Raw genomic sequence first — 20,226 nt, 5'->3', positions numbered from 1 at the left:
GAGGCAGTCTGGTGAACTGAGTCCCCCTATGGCCTGGGTTTACACTGTCCACGTAACTCAATAGGAAAGCCAGCCAAAATTATGTTGGCCACTTATGGAGGAAGTAGAGAACAGATGCACGTTAGGTTAGTCACAACCATGTTTTTTTTGTTTTGCAGCATAATTTGCTTAATGCGGTGCAGGTTTCCCAAACACACGCAGAACACACAAACATTTCTACACACAGCGCAAATGCATACAAGAACATTTGACCAAGTTTGCATGATGCTATTCCACTGGTGTGGGATGAAAATTGGACAAAATGAAGAATGAACGGACTCGAGCTACTTTAAATGAACTTGCGATGGGAAATTCCAAAACTCTTGGTGCCTAACAAGCAATGTTTAAAAAAACCCTTTTTCAAAGGTGATAGCAATAAAAAGACAACCAGCCAGAAGCAGAGACAAAAAAACTTGGCATTTATTCTTATTGCGAAATTAAAACGTAAAGTTTTGCAAAGAAAGATATAAAGTGCAAAGTTTTACAAGGAAACATATAAATGAATTGGAGAGCTTTGGGGCACACGCGGTCACTTAAGTAGCTGCGTTTAGTGCCTAGCCTGGGATTAGCACTGCTCTTTTCCTGTTTGCAGCCTAGTACCAGCTCACAGCGCTCCCCGTCTGCAGCGCAGCGCAATTGAGCGCTACTACGAAGCCCGTCGCTCTGCCCTCTCGCCTTTATATACCCTGCTAAAAATAGCCTGCCTGACTCAACACCAATCGAGAACGGGGAAGGGGGCGGGGCGAACAACCGCCAATGAGAAGCGTCGTAACATTCCGCCGCCGGGCCGCGCGCCGCTGCAGTGAGGGGGAATGGAAAGGTTGGGGAGGCCCGTTTGCCTCGAGTGCCCTCATTGGACGGCCATGACCTCATGCACGCGGCGCCGTGCGGGCGCGGCGCGATTGGCTGCGGGATGGAGCGGAACGGAGGGGGGCGGGGCGGTTGCGTCCCGGAGTGATCACGTGGTGGCGGCGGCGGCGGCGGCTGCTTCGCAGGGGGGGGGGGGGGGGGGGCGCTCTCTGTGGGGGGAGGGAGGGCCAGAGAGGAGAGGGGGTGCTGACGCTGTCTCTGCTTAGCTGGGTTCTGGCTCTCAATAGGGAAGTGAAGCGGCGCTGCGCTGACGGTGTGTACATGTTATATGAGTGAGTGTGAGAGAAGGGTGGCTCTCACTTCATCTCCTCTTGCTCGTTCTGCACTAGGCTCCTTGACTTGGACGAGCTGGTTTCTGGATATCTCCTTTGCTGCAAGCTGACCTTGCGTGTTGTCTCTTTTTTTGCCTCCCCCCTTTTTTTCCTCTTTTTTTTTTTTCCTTTTTTTATTTCGCTGAGATAACTCTGAACGGTATTTCGGAGGAGAGAGCGGAGAGAAAGCCTTCCGCTTTTTGAATCATTTTGTGAAAGAAATACCAGCAACTCCACTTCAGAGGCAGACAGTATGGATGTTCTACCGAGATGCAGCATTTTTCAAGAGCTTCAGATTGTGCACGACACTGGCTACTTTTCAGGTCTGGCATCACTTGAAGAATACTGGCAGCAGGTGAATATTATAGTTATTTTAAAAAAAAAACAGCATTTTGCTTTTTGTGTGCGACCTGCAACATGACATGCATTTGTGCTGCTCAGTGGTGATTCTCAATGGAAATTGAAGTCTACCCGGTTTCTCATACTTTGGTACTCAATGTTTTTTTTTGCATGTGTCTGAAACGTACTGTTGAACCGTGGTGGGGGGTGGTAAACTCGGGAGGTGGAATTAGGGCTATACTGTTCTGCATGAAGCAAATATGTATTGGAGTACTTGTAGCAAACTCCAGTCCTCTGACTCAAATTTGCCAGTTGCAGCAACTGTCAAATTGCCAAGTGTTTAAAAAAAAACTTTAGAGCTGTATTGGCTATTGTCAACTCGCCGAACCTCCCAAACAAGAGTTAGAGCGGCGCTAACAGGAGCGATTAGCAATTTCTGGATTTGTTGGATTATACTTTTTTTTGAACACCACAGTAAATCCCTAATCAGGAGACTTGCCAGACGTGGTGATTTTTATTCTCGTTATTTGCAAACGTAATTGAAAGGAATGCTGTTTAAGTAACTTGCTGTGATGTTTCTCTGGAGATAACAGCAATTATCATAAGAATAGTAAAAGATAAACCCAGTTCAAATACTCGCTGAGGAGCAGGAATGATTTGAACAAAGTTGAAATGTATGTGGACGGTTTGTTTAAAGATCCTGCGTTGTATAATTGTCTGCGTTTCCCCCCACCCCCCCCAACACACTCCGCTGCTACTCCCCCACCCCCCCCCCCCCGCCCCCAGCACATCCCCCCTGTTCTTCAAAAGAAGCTGAAACATTCAGTACGTGATTGAAATCGATCCAAGTAGTTTCCTTCAGGCATTTGGGTTTGGGCGGACGGCCAAACTCGTCCTTGCTTATCCCTGAGAGACATTTTTACTACAACCTAGAGTTTGGTCTTGTTTCGGATAGGTTTACTGGAAGCTTTGGAGGGATAGACGGGAGTGTTGAACACGACTTTCCCAATTTTACAATCGATGGAAAATGTACTTTCTTGTAAAGAAATTAATATAAACACATTCATGAGATATTTCCTGGAACAATAGACTGCAGTAAATTTTCTCACTCTGAATATTGACCAGAGCATAAATTGCATGTGAGGATCAGGCATTGTGAAATACTAAAATGAGGAACTTGTATTGTCCTGATAGATAAATAATGCCAGATCGGATATCTTTGAAGTCCACTCTAAAGCACAACCTCCAACAACTAGTAATTTAAAGTTGTTTTTGTGGGCAAAAGAAAGTGCTTGGATTTGCGCCAGATAAACTGCAGACTGGGAATCTAATGCTAAAGATCGAGTAATCAAATTATTTGAATCTAGCAACTTTGAACGACGATCATATTAGGAGATATTTTCCATCTGTGATCTCATTGGATGTCGAAATCTCAAATGCAAATTAATCTTTATTTATGTTTAGTTTCATTTTTTCCTTAAAGAGCTTCCGGTATTGATTCATTTGTTCGTGTGCACGGTGATAAATGCTGAGCCAAGCAATTTGTGGTAAACGCCAGTATGGTGGCGGGGGAGGTGGTTAGGGGTTGATATTGTTGCTCACGCCATCCTGGCATTAATTTTCTGCATTTTTTTTCGGTTGGAGGGGAACTTGGGCAGATGGTGGAAACATATAGGAAGTATCCTCTGGACTGGAGATTGTAGTACAGTGACTCATAGTGAGTTCTCTCAATGTTATTGGCCAAAGATACCCATGGAGAGAGAGAGAAAAAAAATGTTTTGCACTCTGCACTATGGGACTTCCCAAGAGCATTCCAGAGTAATTTCCTATCCTGCATCCTGTTGAGGAGCACTTTCCTACACTTTTTTTTCTAATTGACATTTTAGTCAGCATACAATGAAGGTGAACCAGGCCAAGGGCTCTCGGTTTGACTGTTTGCTGCTGAAATCCATTTTGTGTGCTGTGCTTGAAATTCTTTGAAAAAGCTGAAAGGTTGTGTTTCCACACATACAGGAAGCTGTGGTTCTCTGGTAGCTTCACAAGCACGCCTGTACTTTTGAATCCAGCACAGCCTGCAAGTCAGCCTTACTAAATATGGATTTCTGTTGTCAGTTACACCATGCACCAGAAGCTTTCCTTTTTTAAAAAAAGTGAATGTTTAATCAATTCAGTCATTTGCATTGGATCAGAATCTCGCAGCAAAAACAAAATTGCATAAAAGACATTTTGCGTATATTAAAAGTATGGGGGAATTCTTAATGACAAGTTAGATGCTAAATAGAGGACCTCCCATTTTGGCGCAATAATTTGAATTGGTGGTTGAAAACGTCAAGTGTCGCTATCACTGAAATATCATAGATTACGTATTGAAGCTGAGTGGGTGTTGTAGCTGCTTTCAATGATTGATTGAAATTATTGCATGGATATTTTAAAATTATAATCTGAACATATAATGTTAATTTAAAAGTTCCATACATCTTTCAACATTTACAATTATCTTACAACAAAGCTGTCATACAAGTAGATTTACTTGCATTTGTGTATTTACAAGTAAAACTGGAATGAGAACCAGTCAAAGTAATTCATTAACTATTGACAACAGAGATGTGGAGAGGGTCTTTTTGGGAATTGACCCCTTTAGTAACCTTCATATATTCCTTCCTTGCAGACTTGCCTAGAGTTGGAGCGGTACCTTCAAAGTGAGCCTTATGTCTCGGCTTCTGAGTTTAGATTTGATGGACAGGATGACATCTTGAGCAAGATCATTATGGTCTGTGGGGACAAGGATGAAACTGACAAGAAGAATGCAGGCTTATTGGAAGAGGAGACCCAGGAGAGTCAGAACCTGGAGACCAACAGCTTGAGCTCCGATGCAAGCAGTGAGTCATTGGACAGTTCAGAGGAGCTCTCGCCCACTTTAAATTATGCCTCAAATCCCTTAAGTACTGTTCTGGCAAATTCTGAAACTGTAAACTCTCCGGTTCTGTCCACTCCGCCATCGTCTCCAGAGTTAACTAAGGAGTCTTCTCCGCAGCTGTGGACCAACTTGCAAGCAACCATTCCAGAGCTGAGTACACCAGTTAAAAGTCGTGGTGGAAATGCTACAAAATCGTTGGAAAAATCTAGTCCTGTAAACGGGGAAGCATCACCCGATGGGAGGAGAAGGATTCATCAATGTAATTTCGATGGATGTAGGAAAGTTTACACCAAAAGTTCGCATCTAAAAGCACATCAACGTACTCACACAGGTTAGCTCACCATTATGTAAGAATGCAGAAAGATGAGAACCGATGTAGCTTTCCCAATGTTAGTTTCTTCTTTTCACCTTAAGAAGTGAACGCAGTGGATTGCATGCACATGCTGTTCATATTTCAAGTTTCGTGCGTGAGCTGCTCACAGAATGTTGCTGAACGTGCCCTGTTTATAGTTTGAAATATTTGCATGCCTATGTGTCATGAGCAGGGGATTGAGACTAATTAGGCCATTCTTTGAAAAAGCAGAGGGACAATAGACCAAATGGTCCCCTTCTGTGCTGTATAATTCTGCTATTCTATGGTTGGTGCAAAAGAAGCTGTAACGTGAACAGGTGAATGTGTGCTTTATATGAGCACCAGTTTCTGCACTGGTTGGAGGGAGGAATGATTATTTTGTGTTGATGGATTTCATCAGATTCTTCAAGTTTTTGCTGTAAACACCGAATTAAATCTGTTTGTTAGTTGCCAGCTAATTCAAAGCAGTGTACATCTTCCTTAAGAGGGCCTAATCATGATCTTTTATTGTCTTGTTTTGTATATGTTTTAAATGGCAAGAGCCAGTTCAGTGGGAGGACTGTTGAAGTCTTAGACTGTCAACTAAAGGACCCACGTCTGAATTCCAGCTTCCATTGACATTTAGACTTGGCAGTTTTCTTTCTACGAAGAATGTCGAGCAGTCTGTCAGAGTACTCTTTTGCCATAGAGTCTTTCAATTGGTTGATGGCTGAGAAAGAATAAAACAATTGTCGCTGCATCCCCTTTTGATCCATTCATGGATGGGCCATGAGATTATTTTCTTTTGGTCCATTCCTAATTGCAATCTCATTGTGCCTGAGATCCGTGCAAAAAGTACGGCTCACTGGTAGCAATTGCACCACCCACAATGAGTGCAGAGGTGGCGCTTGTTGTGCGTTGCCAAATTATTTGCTGTAGTCATGGATCACCATAGGTCGTGAGCTGAGAGAACATTCTAATCATTCGCCTTCTGCAGAATGAATAAAACGTGGCAGCCTGGGGATCTAATACAATGAGGGGAGAACAGGAAATTATTGGCAACATGTTAGCCATACCACCAACTAAAGTGCTAAATGTCAACCTAACACTTAGACCAGCTTTTAAGCCATTTGTAGTGTAATGTTTTATTTTTACTCTAAAGAGAGTGCTGCTGAAAGGAATGCAAATTCTTTTCTATTGTTTTTTTAAGAAACACATGGGATGTAGTCATCAGTGCATTTATGGTGCTGCATGGCCTGCTGTGTTCATCCAGCCCTGCACCTTCTGGTCTCGGATTCTCCAGCATCTGCAGTTCCTACTATCTCTCATTTATGGTATATGTTTAGTTGCCCTTGAGAAGGTGGTGGCAGTGAGCTACCTTCTTGAACCGCTGCAGTCTGTAAGCTGTGGGTAGACCCACAATGCCCTTAGGATGGGGGTTCCAGGTTTTTGACCCAGCAACACTATCAAATCTACTGCTGACCTGATTTGGTAGCCCATACTCTAGATGCTCCCTGCAATGAAAGGGAGTCAACTTGCCGTGCATCTGATTTAGGACTGGCCCAGTTTTTAAAATCAGCTGTAGAAGAGCATGTTTCTATGTTTCAATTGGTGGGGGTGCAGTTTTGTGTGTGTGGGGGGGGGGAATTTCAAGAAACCTTGTGGCGTGAGAAAAATACTTGAATCAGTTTGTGATCTGTTTCTGCTTTGCCACATGGATTGTCTAATATCTCCACATGTGAATAATTGACAACATGTGAGTAGAGCACATTTTTCCTGCTCCTTAAATAACCCAAATTAGTGATGCATATTGTTAGGATCTGAGCAACACCGATATGCATAGAAATCCAGGCACAATTTGCCTCTGTTCATTTCTGTTAGCTGCATATTCTTGCTATCAAGTATTCTGAATTCTGTCCCAAGTTCTGTCAACTAGGCAGAATTAGTTTTTCATGCTGACTTGTTTGAGAGCAATAACAGTAAATTTTACCTGTTTGAACCAGTCAAATTATTGCACCATGACAGTGGTGAGAAAGTCATATCTATTTTAAAAAAAAAACTTATTCCCTTTATAAATCTATAAGATAAAAGTAAAAATGAGCCGTAAAGATACATCTTCCTGAAAGCTGGTGCTTATCCTTTGAACTTAATGTAAACCTAAATTTAGACAGTCCACACAGAAAGATGCAATAATAGTGAAGCCAAGTTGCAAAGCTTCAAAATAAAGCAATAGTAAGTGTTCTAGATTCTGTAATCTCTGTCCAGATTGGACATGTGTTTGTACTAACAATTCCGAATACTTGGAAATATTGTGACAGATTAAATGTTCCAATCCCAATTTCTGAGGAAGCCTGGTGGCAGGAAGTTTGAGATGATGATTATTTAAGATTGCAATGCCAAACCAATTACAGCATCAGTGTGCACAGTCCCAATGGTTCCAGGCTGATTTTTTTTTTTTTCCCTACATAATTTCTTTCCCTGCATATGGGTTTAATTAATGTTTCATTCTTAATATGCAATGCAATTGTCTGCTTTAAAAAAAACCAGAGCTTATTAAATAAAATACAGACATTTAATTACTTCTCAATGGTTCTCACACAGTGCCATAGGAAAACTGCCCTCTGTTTAGCATTCTGTGAAAGTAAAGCTGTCAGTAATTTTGTTGTTGTCAATGCTTCACTATGTTCCTAGCCATCATAAAACAGACACGTTCATTAATATTCTGTAAATAACTTGAACATCAGGCCTCAAATGTGAATAACATTTGAATGTGATTCCTGTACTTGTGCTCTTGAAGTAAAAGGTGAAATGGCAAATATAGTGTCAGTTCTCTCTGTCTCTGTCTCCGTCTCTCTCTTGCCCTCTTTATTTTTCATCTCACCCGCTCTCCCCACTTTTTTTCCTCTCACCTGCCCGCACTCCCCCCTTCTTTTTCTCTCTCGCTCACCCGCTCTCCCCATCTTTTAAAAATACTTATTTTTGTTTGTCGTAAATGATGCAGTTTCTTATTGTGTAGGTTCAAACTGTGTTCAATGGCATAATGTGCTTTTATTTTCTCTCCACAGGTGAAAAACCTTACAGGTGTTCATGGGAAGGCTGCGAATGGCGATTTGCACGAAGTGATGAGCTTACGAGGCACTTCAGGAAACACACAGGGGCAAAACCATTTAAGTGTGCCCATTGTGACAGGTAAGGACATATAAACTGCTCAGACTGTGCACTCCTTCATTGAGAAGCTAATTTTTGTTGCATAGCGCAACAGGGATTCAACACTTTGTGACCATCTTTGAGTGGCAGGTTTGTTCATTTCTATCCTCCGAATCTGAGGAAAAGTTCTGACTGGGAGAACGGGGTTGCTTCATAAGAACAGGGAAAAGGAGAACGTGCAGGAAGTGGCCCTAAAGAGGGAGCTATGAGTTGAGTAGAGAATAGAAATCGTACAAAAAAGCTTGGAAACAAATTGTTAGTTTTTTTTGCCAACCAACACAAAAAACTGACACAAATATACAGAAGCTCTATTGTGCCACATGTGTACTCAAGCAGAACTCCACTCTTTTTCACTCAGAATCTCCTCAGCACCATCACAAACTACAGATTGTAAATGTCGGAGGTAACATTGTTGCAGCAAATTTAGTAACATTTTAAATCACACTGCAATACTTAAAGTACACAGTGAATGTGGAAGGTGGATCCATTTTTAGTATTTTTATTGTCAACATAATTAAAGTCTCCTACTGAAAAATGCTATTTTTATTTGAAACTGATTTCCATTAATTCTGCAATCAAACAGCATTGATTGGTACAGCCTGGCATTGTACGCAGTCTGTAGATATTTTTCTTCCCTACCTAGGTACCTTCATTCAGGGACAACACTAGCTGTTGACTCCAACTTCCTGCTTGACCAAATAAGAGTTAAAAATGTGATATGTAAACAACTTTTTATTTGACTCTACTGAACGGGAATATCTCAGGGTAGGCTCTGATTTGATTTGAGTGATAAACAGTCTGAGATTGAAACCTGCACTCCCTTGAATAATCCTTTAAAGTAAAATCACAGTTTTATGAATGGAACCGCTATAAGCTGAGCACACTTGAAACTGAAGCAGGAACAATGAACTACCTGAAAGGAGAAAAGAAAGCTTAATCAGGAAAGAGCCATGCTCGGCTTTTCAATTAAAATGTGTCTGTGCTGAATGAAGTAACTTAGGAACGAGAACATGCAAGTTCCACTTTTGCAAACTTTACCAAAATAGTATGACTTGAGCTAGTTTCTTTATCTGAACAGATATTCTTGAAGCGACAGACTTGAGTTATGTAAGAACATATGAGTTTGGATCCATTTTGTTTGATTCCAATTCATTTGCATTTTTACAACCTTTGCGAATAAAATCGGTTGGTTGTAATTCTTTTCTTTCTCCTCCTCAGGTGTTTCTCCAGGTCGGACCACTTGGCCCTTCACATGAAGAGACACATCTGAAAGTGTCCAAAGAAAAGGTCGGTTGGCGATTCAGCTTCATAATTGAACTGCCACACAAGGAGGAACGTATGCTCCAGCCAAAGCATGCCATTTTGCACCCTACCCAGTAGCCTCCAGGGCCTTTTTTGTCAGGGTGTTCTCAGAGACTGTTGGTGTGAGTCGCAGCATAGCAACTGTGGTGCACGGTGTTTCGGGTATTTTCCCAGATGTGTACACTGGTACCTAATTGTATGAGTGGCTGCCGAGCCTCTGCTGTGAGCATGTGTACTGAGAACATTGACTGGGTTGACTGTATGATGAGGAACCAATGATTTTTTTCTTGTGGTGAGGTAAGATTGCATTACAGTGGGCTGGATGAGTGTGTGTGAGAGAGAGAACGAAAGAGAAAATAGAGAGAGGGACAAACCTGGAGATGGGATAACCGCCAAATGTCTCCATTGATTCACGCCTTAAAGAAGGTGCTGGACAGGAGACTGACCCCTTTCCCGTGTGAGAGGAGCTTTTGGTGTCTGGTGCAGCAGATAAATGTGCAATGTGTCGAGTAGCCTTGTTCACTTGCTACAAAAAAGCTAATTTGTAATCCATTGTATAAGCTGTGTATTAAGGATATAACACAACTATAACTTTCATAATAAATAGAAAGGTGTTGCATGATTCTGGGGATTGTACACTTTTCATTCTTTGTAATTGGGGACTGCAATTCGATTCCAATTATGTGCAGTTTAAAACAAAATCTAGTTGGGCAAATGTTACGATACATAAAGGAAGCCTGGACTTTCTTGGTTGGATACCACTATAGCTTAGCAACTGATTTACTTAAGCAGCTAATTTTGGTCTTTGTTTTATTTATGCCTAAGGACTAATTTCTGGTTTCTAAATGTTAATGCACTGTTGACATGAAATAATGGTGCCTTATGAAAGTGACCTTGCTACTCTACTGTAGCAATCTCATGTGGGTCACCAGACAGGGGTATGGGTGACTTGGGCTCCATTAAGGCTCCCTATCACATGATCTTGTACTCTATGCCTCTTTCTGTCTTTGACATGGAAACAATAAAAAAAAGCTTTTCTTTAATCTTCTGAGTACTAAATGCCAATTTTTGTCTACCCAAGTATTAAATATTAGTTCTTTTATTTTTTTATTTTGACTGAATATAATGTATTAAAAATCTATTAAAGGTGTTTTTTATATTATTAAAAAATATATATTGATGTGCTGTTAATGGTAACACATTCCTTGTACATTCAGCATAAAAAATGACCATGACAAATTGCTCGGCTGTAAAGCACTGTTAATTCGGAAAAGCATTTTCGCTTATAACCCTAATGCAGTAAAACAGAAGATTTATAATGGTTAACAGTGACATTGGAGAGACTCTAACATGGGATGAATCAGATAAAGTGGCTCGCTGGGGCATTTTGCTAGCACTAATTTCCTTTTGTTAGCCTGCTGATTCGGCACATTAGATATTGAGCTGTCTAGAGTGCAGTATCTTAATTTGACCCATCAGTGGATGGCCTGAGATGCGTTTTAGCAGACATGTGAAAACAGGTTGCAAGGGTTGTGAACATGGTCAGAAAGCCATTGTATTTCACTGTCGCAAAGGCCAACAGGAGTCACTTACTGAATTTTAATCAACTGAGTATTTTTTTTAAAACGCACAAAAAATTCCTTGAACATCAGGAACTGCTGCTGATTAAATTCAGACCCGCTGGGGGATGGTGGTGGAGAGGAATGCAGTTGGACGATATAATGTTTACACAAATGCATGGTTTTGAGGGCAGAGACATACACACCTTCCCTTCAATGATGATTTTTTTATTTGCTAAAACCATATGAGGCAGCTGCTTTTTTTTTTTGAAGACAATTTATGGCATTTTGTAAACTCTGCATGTGTATGCTGTGCTCTACCTAGTCATAACAAGCCACTAAGTAAGGATGCCAATGACAGAAAGTACAAAAACTTGAATCGGCTTGTGCTTTTTAATGCTATATTATATATATATATATATAATATGGGTTATTTATATATATATATATATATATATATATATATATATATATAGGTTGAAGTCACTGGAAGAAAAGGTTAGGCCATGTACTATTTTTCTATTAACTTGCCAATGAGCAGTACTTGTACTGTTCTGTGGATAATGGAGCCTTAATGAAACCGTATGACCTTTGGCTTGCGATTAAAATTGTTCTTATTATTGATGTTTCACATTTCTTTTTAAAAGCCCTGTTTATCTCCAAACTTCTTTGTAAAATTTTGTTATTTGAAATCTTTTTACAAGGTTTTATTTGAAATTGTTTTTTGCAAGATTGTTATATTTCTGTATGAATGTATTTTTTATTGTAAAACAAATGGAAAATTCTTATCAGAATTTGTCTCTTCTGTTTCATTTCTTCCCGGTCTTCTTAAAGTTACTTGAAAACCTTAAGCTTTTTCTGTTCCACTTTTGTTCCTTATTAGTAACTGTCACCACATCAGTTTTCAAATTGTAGCTTGACACCAGTGTTGCTTGATAATGAAAGAAGAGGGTAAGTCATATCTTTCTGGTGGAGAACTGGTAGAATGCACCAGCAGCAAGTTCAGTGGGTTACGGGCTGGATGCCCGATCTACATCATGGTCCAATGACCATTGCTAATTTTCCTGGTAGAAGTTAGATATTACTTCAGCAGGAAGTGATAGAACAAATTGTCCACTATTTTGTTTAATTTACTATGGCTGGTTATGCCAGCCTCCATTCTCCAAGTCACTCTTTGGACTTCTCTTTCTAGAGAACAAGAGGAGTGGGAAAACCCTAAGTTGCACATCAAGTTAACAGTCTGTGTTGGAATAGGCCAGGAATTGTGGTGCATAAAGCAGTGAGTTTGCTGTGGGCCACAAGTGGAAGGTGATAGGGTCTAAATGGCTTGTGGACCAGATGATGAAGGATTGTATCTTGATCCATTTGTATCTGAGATTTTCAGAATAACATGACGAACTCACTTTATGTTAAAGCAGATCTGGCCACGATGCAGCATGGCTGTGGAAGGCTATTTGTACACTGTATAATGTTTCAGAGTTTTTTTTCATTGACTGCAGTGAGATTCTATCTACAGTAATCAGTTGGCTATACTTTTAATTGTTTCTTTCACAGGTGTTTATGGCATTTCAGCAAGTTGGGTTTTCAGTTCCTACATAATGCAATTGTGACTTGCAGTGTAATGGGGAGAAAAGATAATCCATGGTATATTGCTGAGACCAGCAAATCTGGTTTAGACCATAATACATGGGAGCAGAATTCGGCCATTCAGCCCATCATGCCTGCCCTGCCATTCAATCATGGCTAATCTGTTTCTCAGCACCATTTTCCTGGGTTTTTTCCCCCTGTAGCCCTTGATCCCCTTACTAATCAAGAACCAATCTAACTCTGAGGAGGCCAGGTCATTGATTGTATTTAAGACAATGAGATCCACAGACTCGCCATCCTCTCGTGGAAGAAATTCTTCCTCTATGTTCTAAGGAGTCATCCCTTCACCCTGAAGTTGTGCCCTAGTCTCTCCTAGTACTGGAATCATCTTCTCCGCGTCTATTCTATGCATGCCAGCCAGTATTCTTTAAGTCAATGAGATCACACCTCACCCTTCTAAACTCCGAGTACAGACCCAGAGTCCTCCACTGCCCCTCATGTCACAAGCCCTTCGTTCTCGGGATCATCCTTATAAACCTGTTTAAATTCTTACCTCTTCTCCTTAGTGATTCGTAGGCTTTATCCTGTTCTAACATTGTGAAGCGTGGAAAAATGGTTTGCCACTTGGTAATTGTGGCATAAAGTTTTGCCTGTTCCTAAAATAAATCTGAAAAAATGTTTCAAGAGGGAATACAATATAAGGTGATGAGAAACTTTCAAAAACAAATCTAGGATATTCACTGTAGCAAAAAAAATTGGGGGAGAATTTAGTAGAAATATTTAAATTATGTAAGAGCTTGAGATAAAGCAAACTTATTTCCACTTTAGTAACTAGAGGACAGAAACCAAATGGTCAGCATTCAAATCCTAAATAGCAATTGCTGTAAGTGGCATGTTAATCACAAAATGCACGTCAGGAAAACAGATTCAGTTGTAACTGTTTAAAAAGTGGATTGGATATATAAATAAAAGGGAAGATGTTGCAGAGTTAGAGGATGGGACCGAGTAGATAGTATTTTCAAAAAGCTCTCAATGTCACAATGAGGCAAATGACTGTGACAAAAATAGAATTTGAAAAGCCCATGAAGGAAACATATGTTAAAGGCTAAGCAAAGTACAAAGAAGTGGAGTAGGGAGTTCCCATTATATTTACCACAGTAGCATCAACAAAGTAGTTTCCTTTCAGTGAAGGAGTCTCTATGTAAAATAGATCAGGAGTTAGGAAATATAAACAACCGCCTAAATGGTGTAGTGGTAATGTCGTCCTAATAATCACTGACCCCAGTGATGATCTGAGGACCTGGATTCAAATACCATAAAAAAAATGGCATTTCTGTTGGGGGTGGGCAATCTGGAGTTAAGTTTAATCATGACCAAGAACTGATAATTGTTGTGAAATCCCCAGCTCGCTGGTGCCTTTTATGAAAGGAAATCTACAATCTTTCCCTGCTTTAGGCTATGCAATATGGTTAACTCTGAAATCGCCTAGCAAGCCATCAATACAAGTTACATCAACCACTAAAAAGTTCCAAAAAACAAATGAAGGTGAACAAGGCACCAGAAATAACAAGGGAGCAAACTCAGAATAAAAACTGACAGAATTGCGGATGCTGGAAATCAGGAACAGAAGCAGAAATTGCTGGAAAAGCTCAACAAGTCTGGCAGCATCTATGGAGAGAAACCAGAGTTAATGTTTCAGGTCTAGTGACACTTCCGCAGCCATTCTGAGAAAGGGTGACTGGACGTGAAACGTTAATTTTGATTTCTCCCCACAGATGCTGTCAAACCTGCTGAGCTTTTCCAGCAATTTCTGCTTTTGTTTCCAGCAGCAAACTCAGTCTGGTTGACCCTGCAATGACCTCTTACCAAAAAAATTGGGAGAGCTGTCTCACTGACAAGTTAAGCAAGAGCTTGATGTAGTCACCTTACCAAAATCATACCTCATAATTTCCCAGACATTGCTACCATCTCTGGGTATGTCCTCTTCCACCAACAGAGGTGGTGACATGTTTGGGAAGGTGTTACCTGGAGTATGATTCTGGATTCAGTTAAGTTTCTTGCACCAGACATAAAAAAGGGGCAAAATAGCATTCTACTGATTATCATGTACCAACACCACCCACGCCTTGATGTGCCCAACATCATATATGTCAGTCTAAAGCCAATTCAGTTCACTCCAAGTTTTGTCAAGGAATGGCTGAAGGCACTAGATACTGCAAAAGCTGTGGACCTTGAGAATATTCTGGCAATAGTACTGAAGATGTGTGCTCCAGAACTTGCCAAGCTGTCCCAGTACAGCTACAACATTGGGATCCATTACCCCAGTATGTCCAGTACACAAAAAAGTTGGACAAGTCCAACTTGACCAATTACCATCCCATTAATTACTCAATCATCAATCAATCATCTCTAAAGTGATAGAATAAGTTATTAACAGTTCTATCAAAAAGCATTTAGCATAATGCTGCTCGCTGATGCTCAGATTGGCTTCTGCCAAGGCTACTCATCTTCTACCATCATGACAGACCTGGATCAAACTTGGACAAAAGAACAGAATTTCAGGCTAAAAGTAAAGACAATTGTCCTTGATATCAAGATAATTAGGAACCCTTAGCAACATTACAGTCAACAAGAATCAGGCATGCAGGCGGGATATTTCTGCTGATTGGAATCGAGCGTACACAAGGGAACATAATGTGTTTGTTGGAGGTCAGTATTCCAGGCTATCACCACAGATGTTCCCCAGGAGAGTGCCCTTGGCCCAACCATCTTCAGTTGTTTCATCAATGACCTCTCTAGTATAAGATCAGAAGTGGGAATGATCAATAATGACTATACAATGTTCAGCACCATTCCTGACTCCTCAGCTACTGGAGCAGTTCATGTACAAATGCAGTAAAACCTGGACAATAACCAGGCTTATGCTGACAAGTGGCAAGTAACAATCATGCCACGCAAGTGCCAGGAAAAGGCCATTTCAACAAGAGAAAATCTAATTATGATTGATAACAAAAAGCCTTTGGAACATTTTTAATTTTTCTCTTCAACATGGAAAGCAATTTGCCTCTAGCTCATTGGTGGCTAGGTTTTACATTATAATTTGAGAATTATTTGTTTTTCAGGATTATTATATGTAGTTATCAAAAGTATAAAGTTATAGCTACAGACTCCAGGGACAGGACTTACTGAACAGTGGGATTTTCTGCCTACTGCCCAAAGAGTCAGCAAGATACACATCCCCGATGGATAAATTAATGTTGCATGGAGCGTTGAATGGGGCATTAATTGGCGATGGATCTGCTGCCTCTCACTGAGTCAGACTTGCCAGCTCAGAGCTATAAACCAATCAGTTGCATCAATAGCAGTGGTTGCAATGACCAGAATTGGGAAGAAAGACCAGTCAAATCAGCAGGTAGAGGTCTTATGGTGGGAAGGAAAGGTACGGCAGAGAGACCCTAGGTATTCAGATACATTGTTCTTTAAAACTTTCGTCATAGGTAGATGGGGTGATAAAGAAGGTGTTTGGCACGCTTGCTTTCATTGCACAGACCATTGCGTACAGCAGTTGGGATATCATGTTGAGGTTGTACAGGATGTTGGGGAGGTCAATTTTGGAATACTGTGTACAGTTCTGGTTGCCTTGATATAGGAAGGGTATTACTAAATTGGAGAGGGTGCAGAAAAGATTTATTAGGATATTACTGGAAGTGGAGGGCTTGAGTTAAAAGGAGCGGCTGTATAGACTGGGATTTTTCACTGGAGCATTGGAAGTTGAGGGGTGACCTTATAGGGTTTTATAAAATCATTTGGGGCATGGACAAAGTGAATAGCAAAGGTCTTTTCCCTGGGGTAGGGGAATTCAAGACTAGGGGGCATAATTTTAAGGTGAAAGGCGAAATATTTATAAGGGACCTGAGGGGCAAATCTTTCGCACAGAGAATGGTTCGTATGTGGAATGAACAAGAGGAATTGGTAGATGCAGGCACAGTTGCAACATTTAAAAGGCATTTGGACAGATACATGAATAGGGAAGGTTTGGAGGGGTGTGGGCCAATCACAGGCAAATGGAACTAGTTTAGTTTGGGAAACTTGGTATGAACAAATTGGATCAACGGATCTGTTTACATGCTGTATGACTCTATGACTGTCAGTGGTGGGAAGATGGATTTCGGTGTTTTGATGGAGAGGAAGGAACTATGGGAGTGTCCATGGATGCAGCCCTTGAAAGGGGTGATGAGCAGCTGCCCAAAGTGGAAGGGGATTGTTTGTGGGAGGCACCCTCTCCTTGCCAAATTTCCCCCTAAGCCACACCTGAGAGCCACCCACCAGCCTCAAAATTGATTGTAAACAAGACGCAGCCTTTGAGGATTCAATATTTAGCCACTCAAAGGCCTTAATTGGGACAGAGATTGTTGGACCATCCTCAGCTTTGACTACCACATGTCAGCTTGCGAAGAGGTCAGAAGTGGATGGGAGACCAGACGGAAGGTCAATCAGGAAATTTTATGGGAAACAGTCAACCATAATATTTTCCCTCCTGGGTAAATTATTCTAATGCGGCTTCTTAAAATGGGTTAATGTTCTCCATAATATTTTAAACTAAATAGTAAGCACAACTACAATGCCATCAATTGAATTTCTGTCCATGCTAACTGGATATTCAATGCAGAAACAATACTGGGAGGCAAATCACATACCTCATTAAGAATTTAGATGACTTCTGCCCTACATACACCAGCCCAAGTTAGATAGACCGATTTAGAAATTTTCAAGAATAAATTTTTAGAAAGTCACCCACCTTGGAGAGAGGTCCAACAAGTCCCTCCATTCCAAACGTACCTTTATACACCTTCTCCAGAATTGAATCTGTTAATATAAGTAATATTGTTATAACCCTTTCAGATTCTGTTACATGGCAAATATCATGCATCAAAGAAGCTGAATTTTCTTTCTTGGAATTAACACTCAGAATTATTAAGACTGTTATGTTTCCTGGTTTCTATAATCACACTTAAGTCTCAAAATGTTGTTTGAGAGCATTCTGTTGCACTCCTTGTGACTGTTGGATTGATAAACAGATACCTTGTAATTAAACAGATGATTGTAATGTGACAGTGAATACAGTGCCCAGGGATAATATTCACTGAAGAATTAATTCTCAATTCTTTGCAAATAAACTAACTATTGCAGATTGTTGTCAAAATTGTCTTCCATTATGACATTTTCTCTGTTTAGAACAATCGTTGAGTTCTCAATTCTAGAAATTATTCACTAATCTGCATTGTCAAGCTTCAGCTATTCAGGTTAAGTTAATTTGGCTCGCAACTGAAATGTACCAGTAAGCCAACATGGACCTGACCCTGTCCTAGAATGGATCTGGGTGGACACTTGTGAGAAATAGAATAGTAATGTCCTCTTGACCCCAGTTTGAAATGCTCAGCTTGTTGTATAAGACAGTACTTTGTAATATAAGAGCTGAAGAAGTTCACTCATATGCAATTAGAACAGACGTCTTAGTCAGCTTTCCAGCACATTGCTGGAAATGATGAAAGGATTTTTGGAAGCAACACTGGACGTCCTAGCAGATATACAAAGCTGTTTGTTCAACAGTGATTGAACACAAGTTTTGGAGCTGACAAAATAGTTACATCAAAACTGTGAGAAACCTCTCTAAACTTGATCCTGAATCCCCAGTTTGAGAGTTTTTAGCAAACGCAAACATTTCATCAGGGTCCAACTTTTCTCTTACTTTTACAATTAAAAATATTCAAATAATATTTCTCCTGAGCCTTTTGCTTCCAGAGTTAGCAAGCCCAATAGTTCCTCTTAACTCAGGTAGGTAACCTTAAGGTAGGTATCCGTTTTCTCTACAGCCTGTAATGATTGAATTATCCATGCTGCAATACCATGTTCCTTTGTACTTAATATTCTATATTAACAATACTGGCACCTGGTGCAGAATATATTGCAAAAATATCCTAAAATATGTTGCAAAATTTGACTGGCTTTCTTTCTTTCGTGGTGCTATCTATCAATATGCTAAAGGCTGTACCCACTTATGATCCTCCTGTGGACACCCATCCAACAGTGGAGTTTTCTCTTGCCTTTTAGCCTACAACAATTTAGTTTACACTGCTTTGCAAATCAATAAAATCAAGCTAATTAAACCAGTTAAGAAGTGACAGCTCCTTAAAGGGACACCGTCAAAGAAGTCAAATGTTCAAATTAAGCCTAGAAATTAAAATTAAAATTTGTTAATGGGTGGAGATAATAAGACCATATTAAATAGGAACTGAAATAGGCCATTCAGCTCCTCATTCAAAAGGATCATGGCTGATCTGACACTCTTCACAACCACTTTCCTGCTCTTTCCTGATAACTATTGTTTTCCCTGCTCATTAAGAATCTATCTATCTCAGACTTAAATACATACAAGGACTTTGCCTCCACGGCTCTCTGTGGCAAGGAGTTCGAAAGACTCACAACCTTCGAAGAGTTAAGAAAGGAATAACTGAATTTTTGTAGCACTCAAGTTTGAGGAGGATAGAAAATGGCTACCAAGAGTTGGAATAGTCAAGCTTAGAGGTAATGAAGGCTTGATTGATGTTTTCAGCAATGCATGAACTGAGACAGAGGTGAACTTGGTGATGTTACAGTGGTGGAGGGACACGGCGGCCTGAGAGATGGAATGAATGTCAAGTCAGAAGATCATTCCAGGATCAGATGTGACAACAGGGCTGTGAATAGATCGTTGTCAGGAAGAGGATGAGTCAATAAATAGAGAACAGACTGCTAGACAATGTATTATTGGAAATGCTACCTTTTTGATTAAATGGGATCTTGTCTTATTCTCCTCCCTGGAGAATACAAAATAGCTGTAGCAAATCAGAACAAAACAGTAGAGCTCAACTAACAAGAAAACGTAATGGTTCTTCTATATTTTAAATTCTACATCATTAATGAGGAGGTTGAATGAAATGGGAAACAAGGTGCAATCCAAACCTCTGACTGTAGTCTAAAACTCTGTCAGTTCTCACTCTACAAATAATATTTATTAATATAAAGTATAGCAGAAGCTAACGTAGAAAGCATTGGAGAAACCCTAGTAGGTCTGGCAGGATCTGTAAAGAGAAAAACAGAGTTAATGTGATGGTAAGAACTGCCGATGTTGGAGTCAGAGATAGCAGTGTAGAGCTGGAGGAGTACAGCAGGCCAGGCAGCATCAGAGGAGCAGGAAAGTTGATGCTTCGGATTAGGACACTTCTTCAGAAATGGGGGAGGGGTAAGGGAGCTCAGAAATAAATAGAGGAGGGGTGGGTTTGGGACTGTCTCCACCTGAACTGAGCTGGGACCAATGGAGATGAGGAGAAACTTCTTCAGCCAGAGAGTGGTGAATCTATGGAATTCATTGCCACAGGCTGTGGAGGCCAGTTCATCGAGTATATTTAAGACAAAGATAGATAGGAGCTTGATTGTCAAGGGGGTCAAGGGTTAAGGGGAGAAAGTGGGTGTTGAGAACTTATCAGCCATGATTGAATGGTGGAGCAGCTCGATGGGCCAAATGGCCTAATTTCTGCTCCTGTGTCTCATCATCTTATGGTGGTATGACCACTTACCTTGTAAGTGCTGGGTGGAGGCTCAACTCCTGACAAGCCATGTATGAAAATCCCAGAAGCAGCAGAGATCTGAATGTTTGCTGTATTCTTATTCTGGTGTTCCAGAACTAGCTGAACTGTGATGGTACTCAGGCTCAGGACTTTATTT

General features: G+C 40.6%; 1 protein-coding gene across 1 annotated transcript; it reads left to right on the top strand.

Annotated features, from left to right (window-relative positions):
* Window positions 1–1,088: 1,088 nt before the first annotated feature.
* On the top strand, window positions 1,089–10,359 carry klf6a (Kruppel-like factor 6a). Its single transcript, XM_020535763.2, has 4 exons — window positions 1,089–1,575; window positions 4,228–4,807; window positions 7,873–7,996; window positions 9,233–10,359. Exons 1-4 carry the CDS (start codon window positions 1,474–1,476, stop codon window positions 9,282–9,284), a joined length of 858 nt encoding a protein of 285 aa, XP_020391352.1. The 5' UTR covers window positions 1,089–1,473; the 3' UTR covers window positions 9,285–10,359.
* Window positions 10,360–20,226: the final 9,867 nt, after the last annotated feature.

Source organism: Rhincodon typus, chromosome 2, assembly GCF_021869965.1.
Source record: "Rhincodon typus isolate 14 chromosome 2, sRhiTyp1.1, whole genome shotgun sequence".
Classification (NCBI taxonomy): Eukaryota; Metazoa; Chordata; class Chondrichthyes; order Orectolobiformes; family Rhincodontidae; genus Rhincodon; species Rhincodon typus.
The sequence above is the reverse complement of the archived record's forward strand: the minus strand, read 5'-3'. Positions and strand labels throughout refer to the sequence as shown.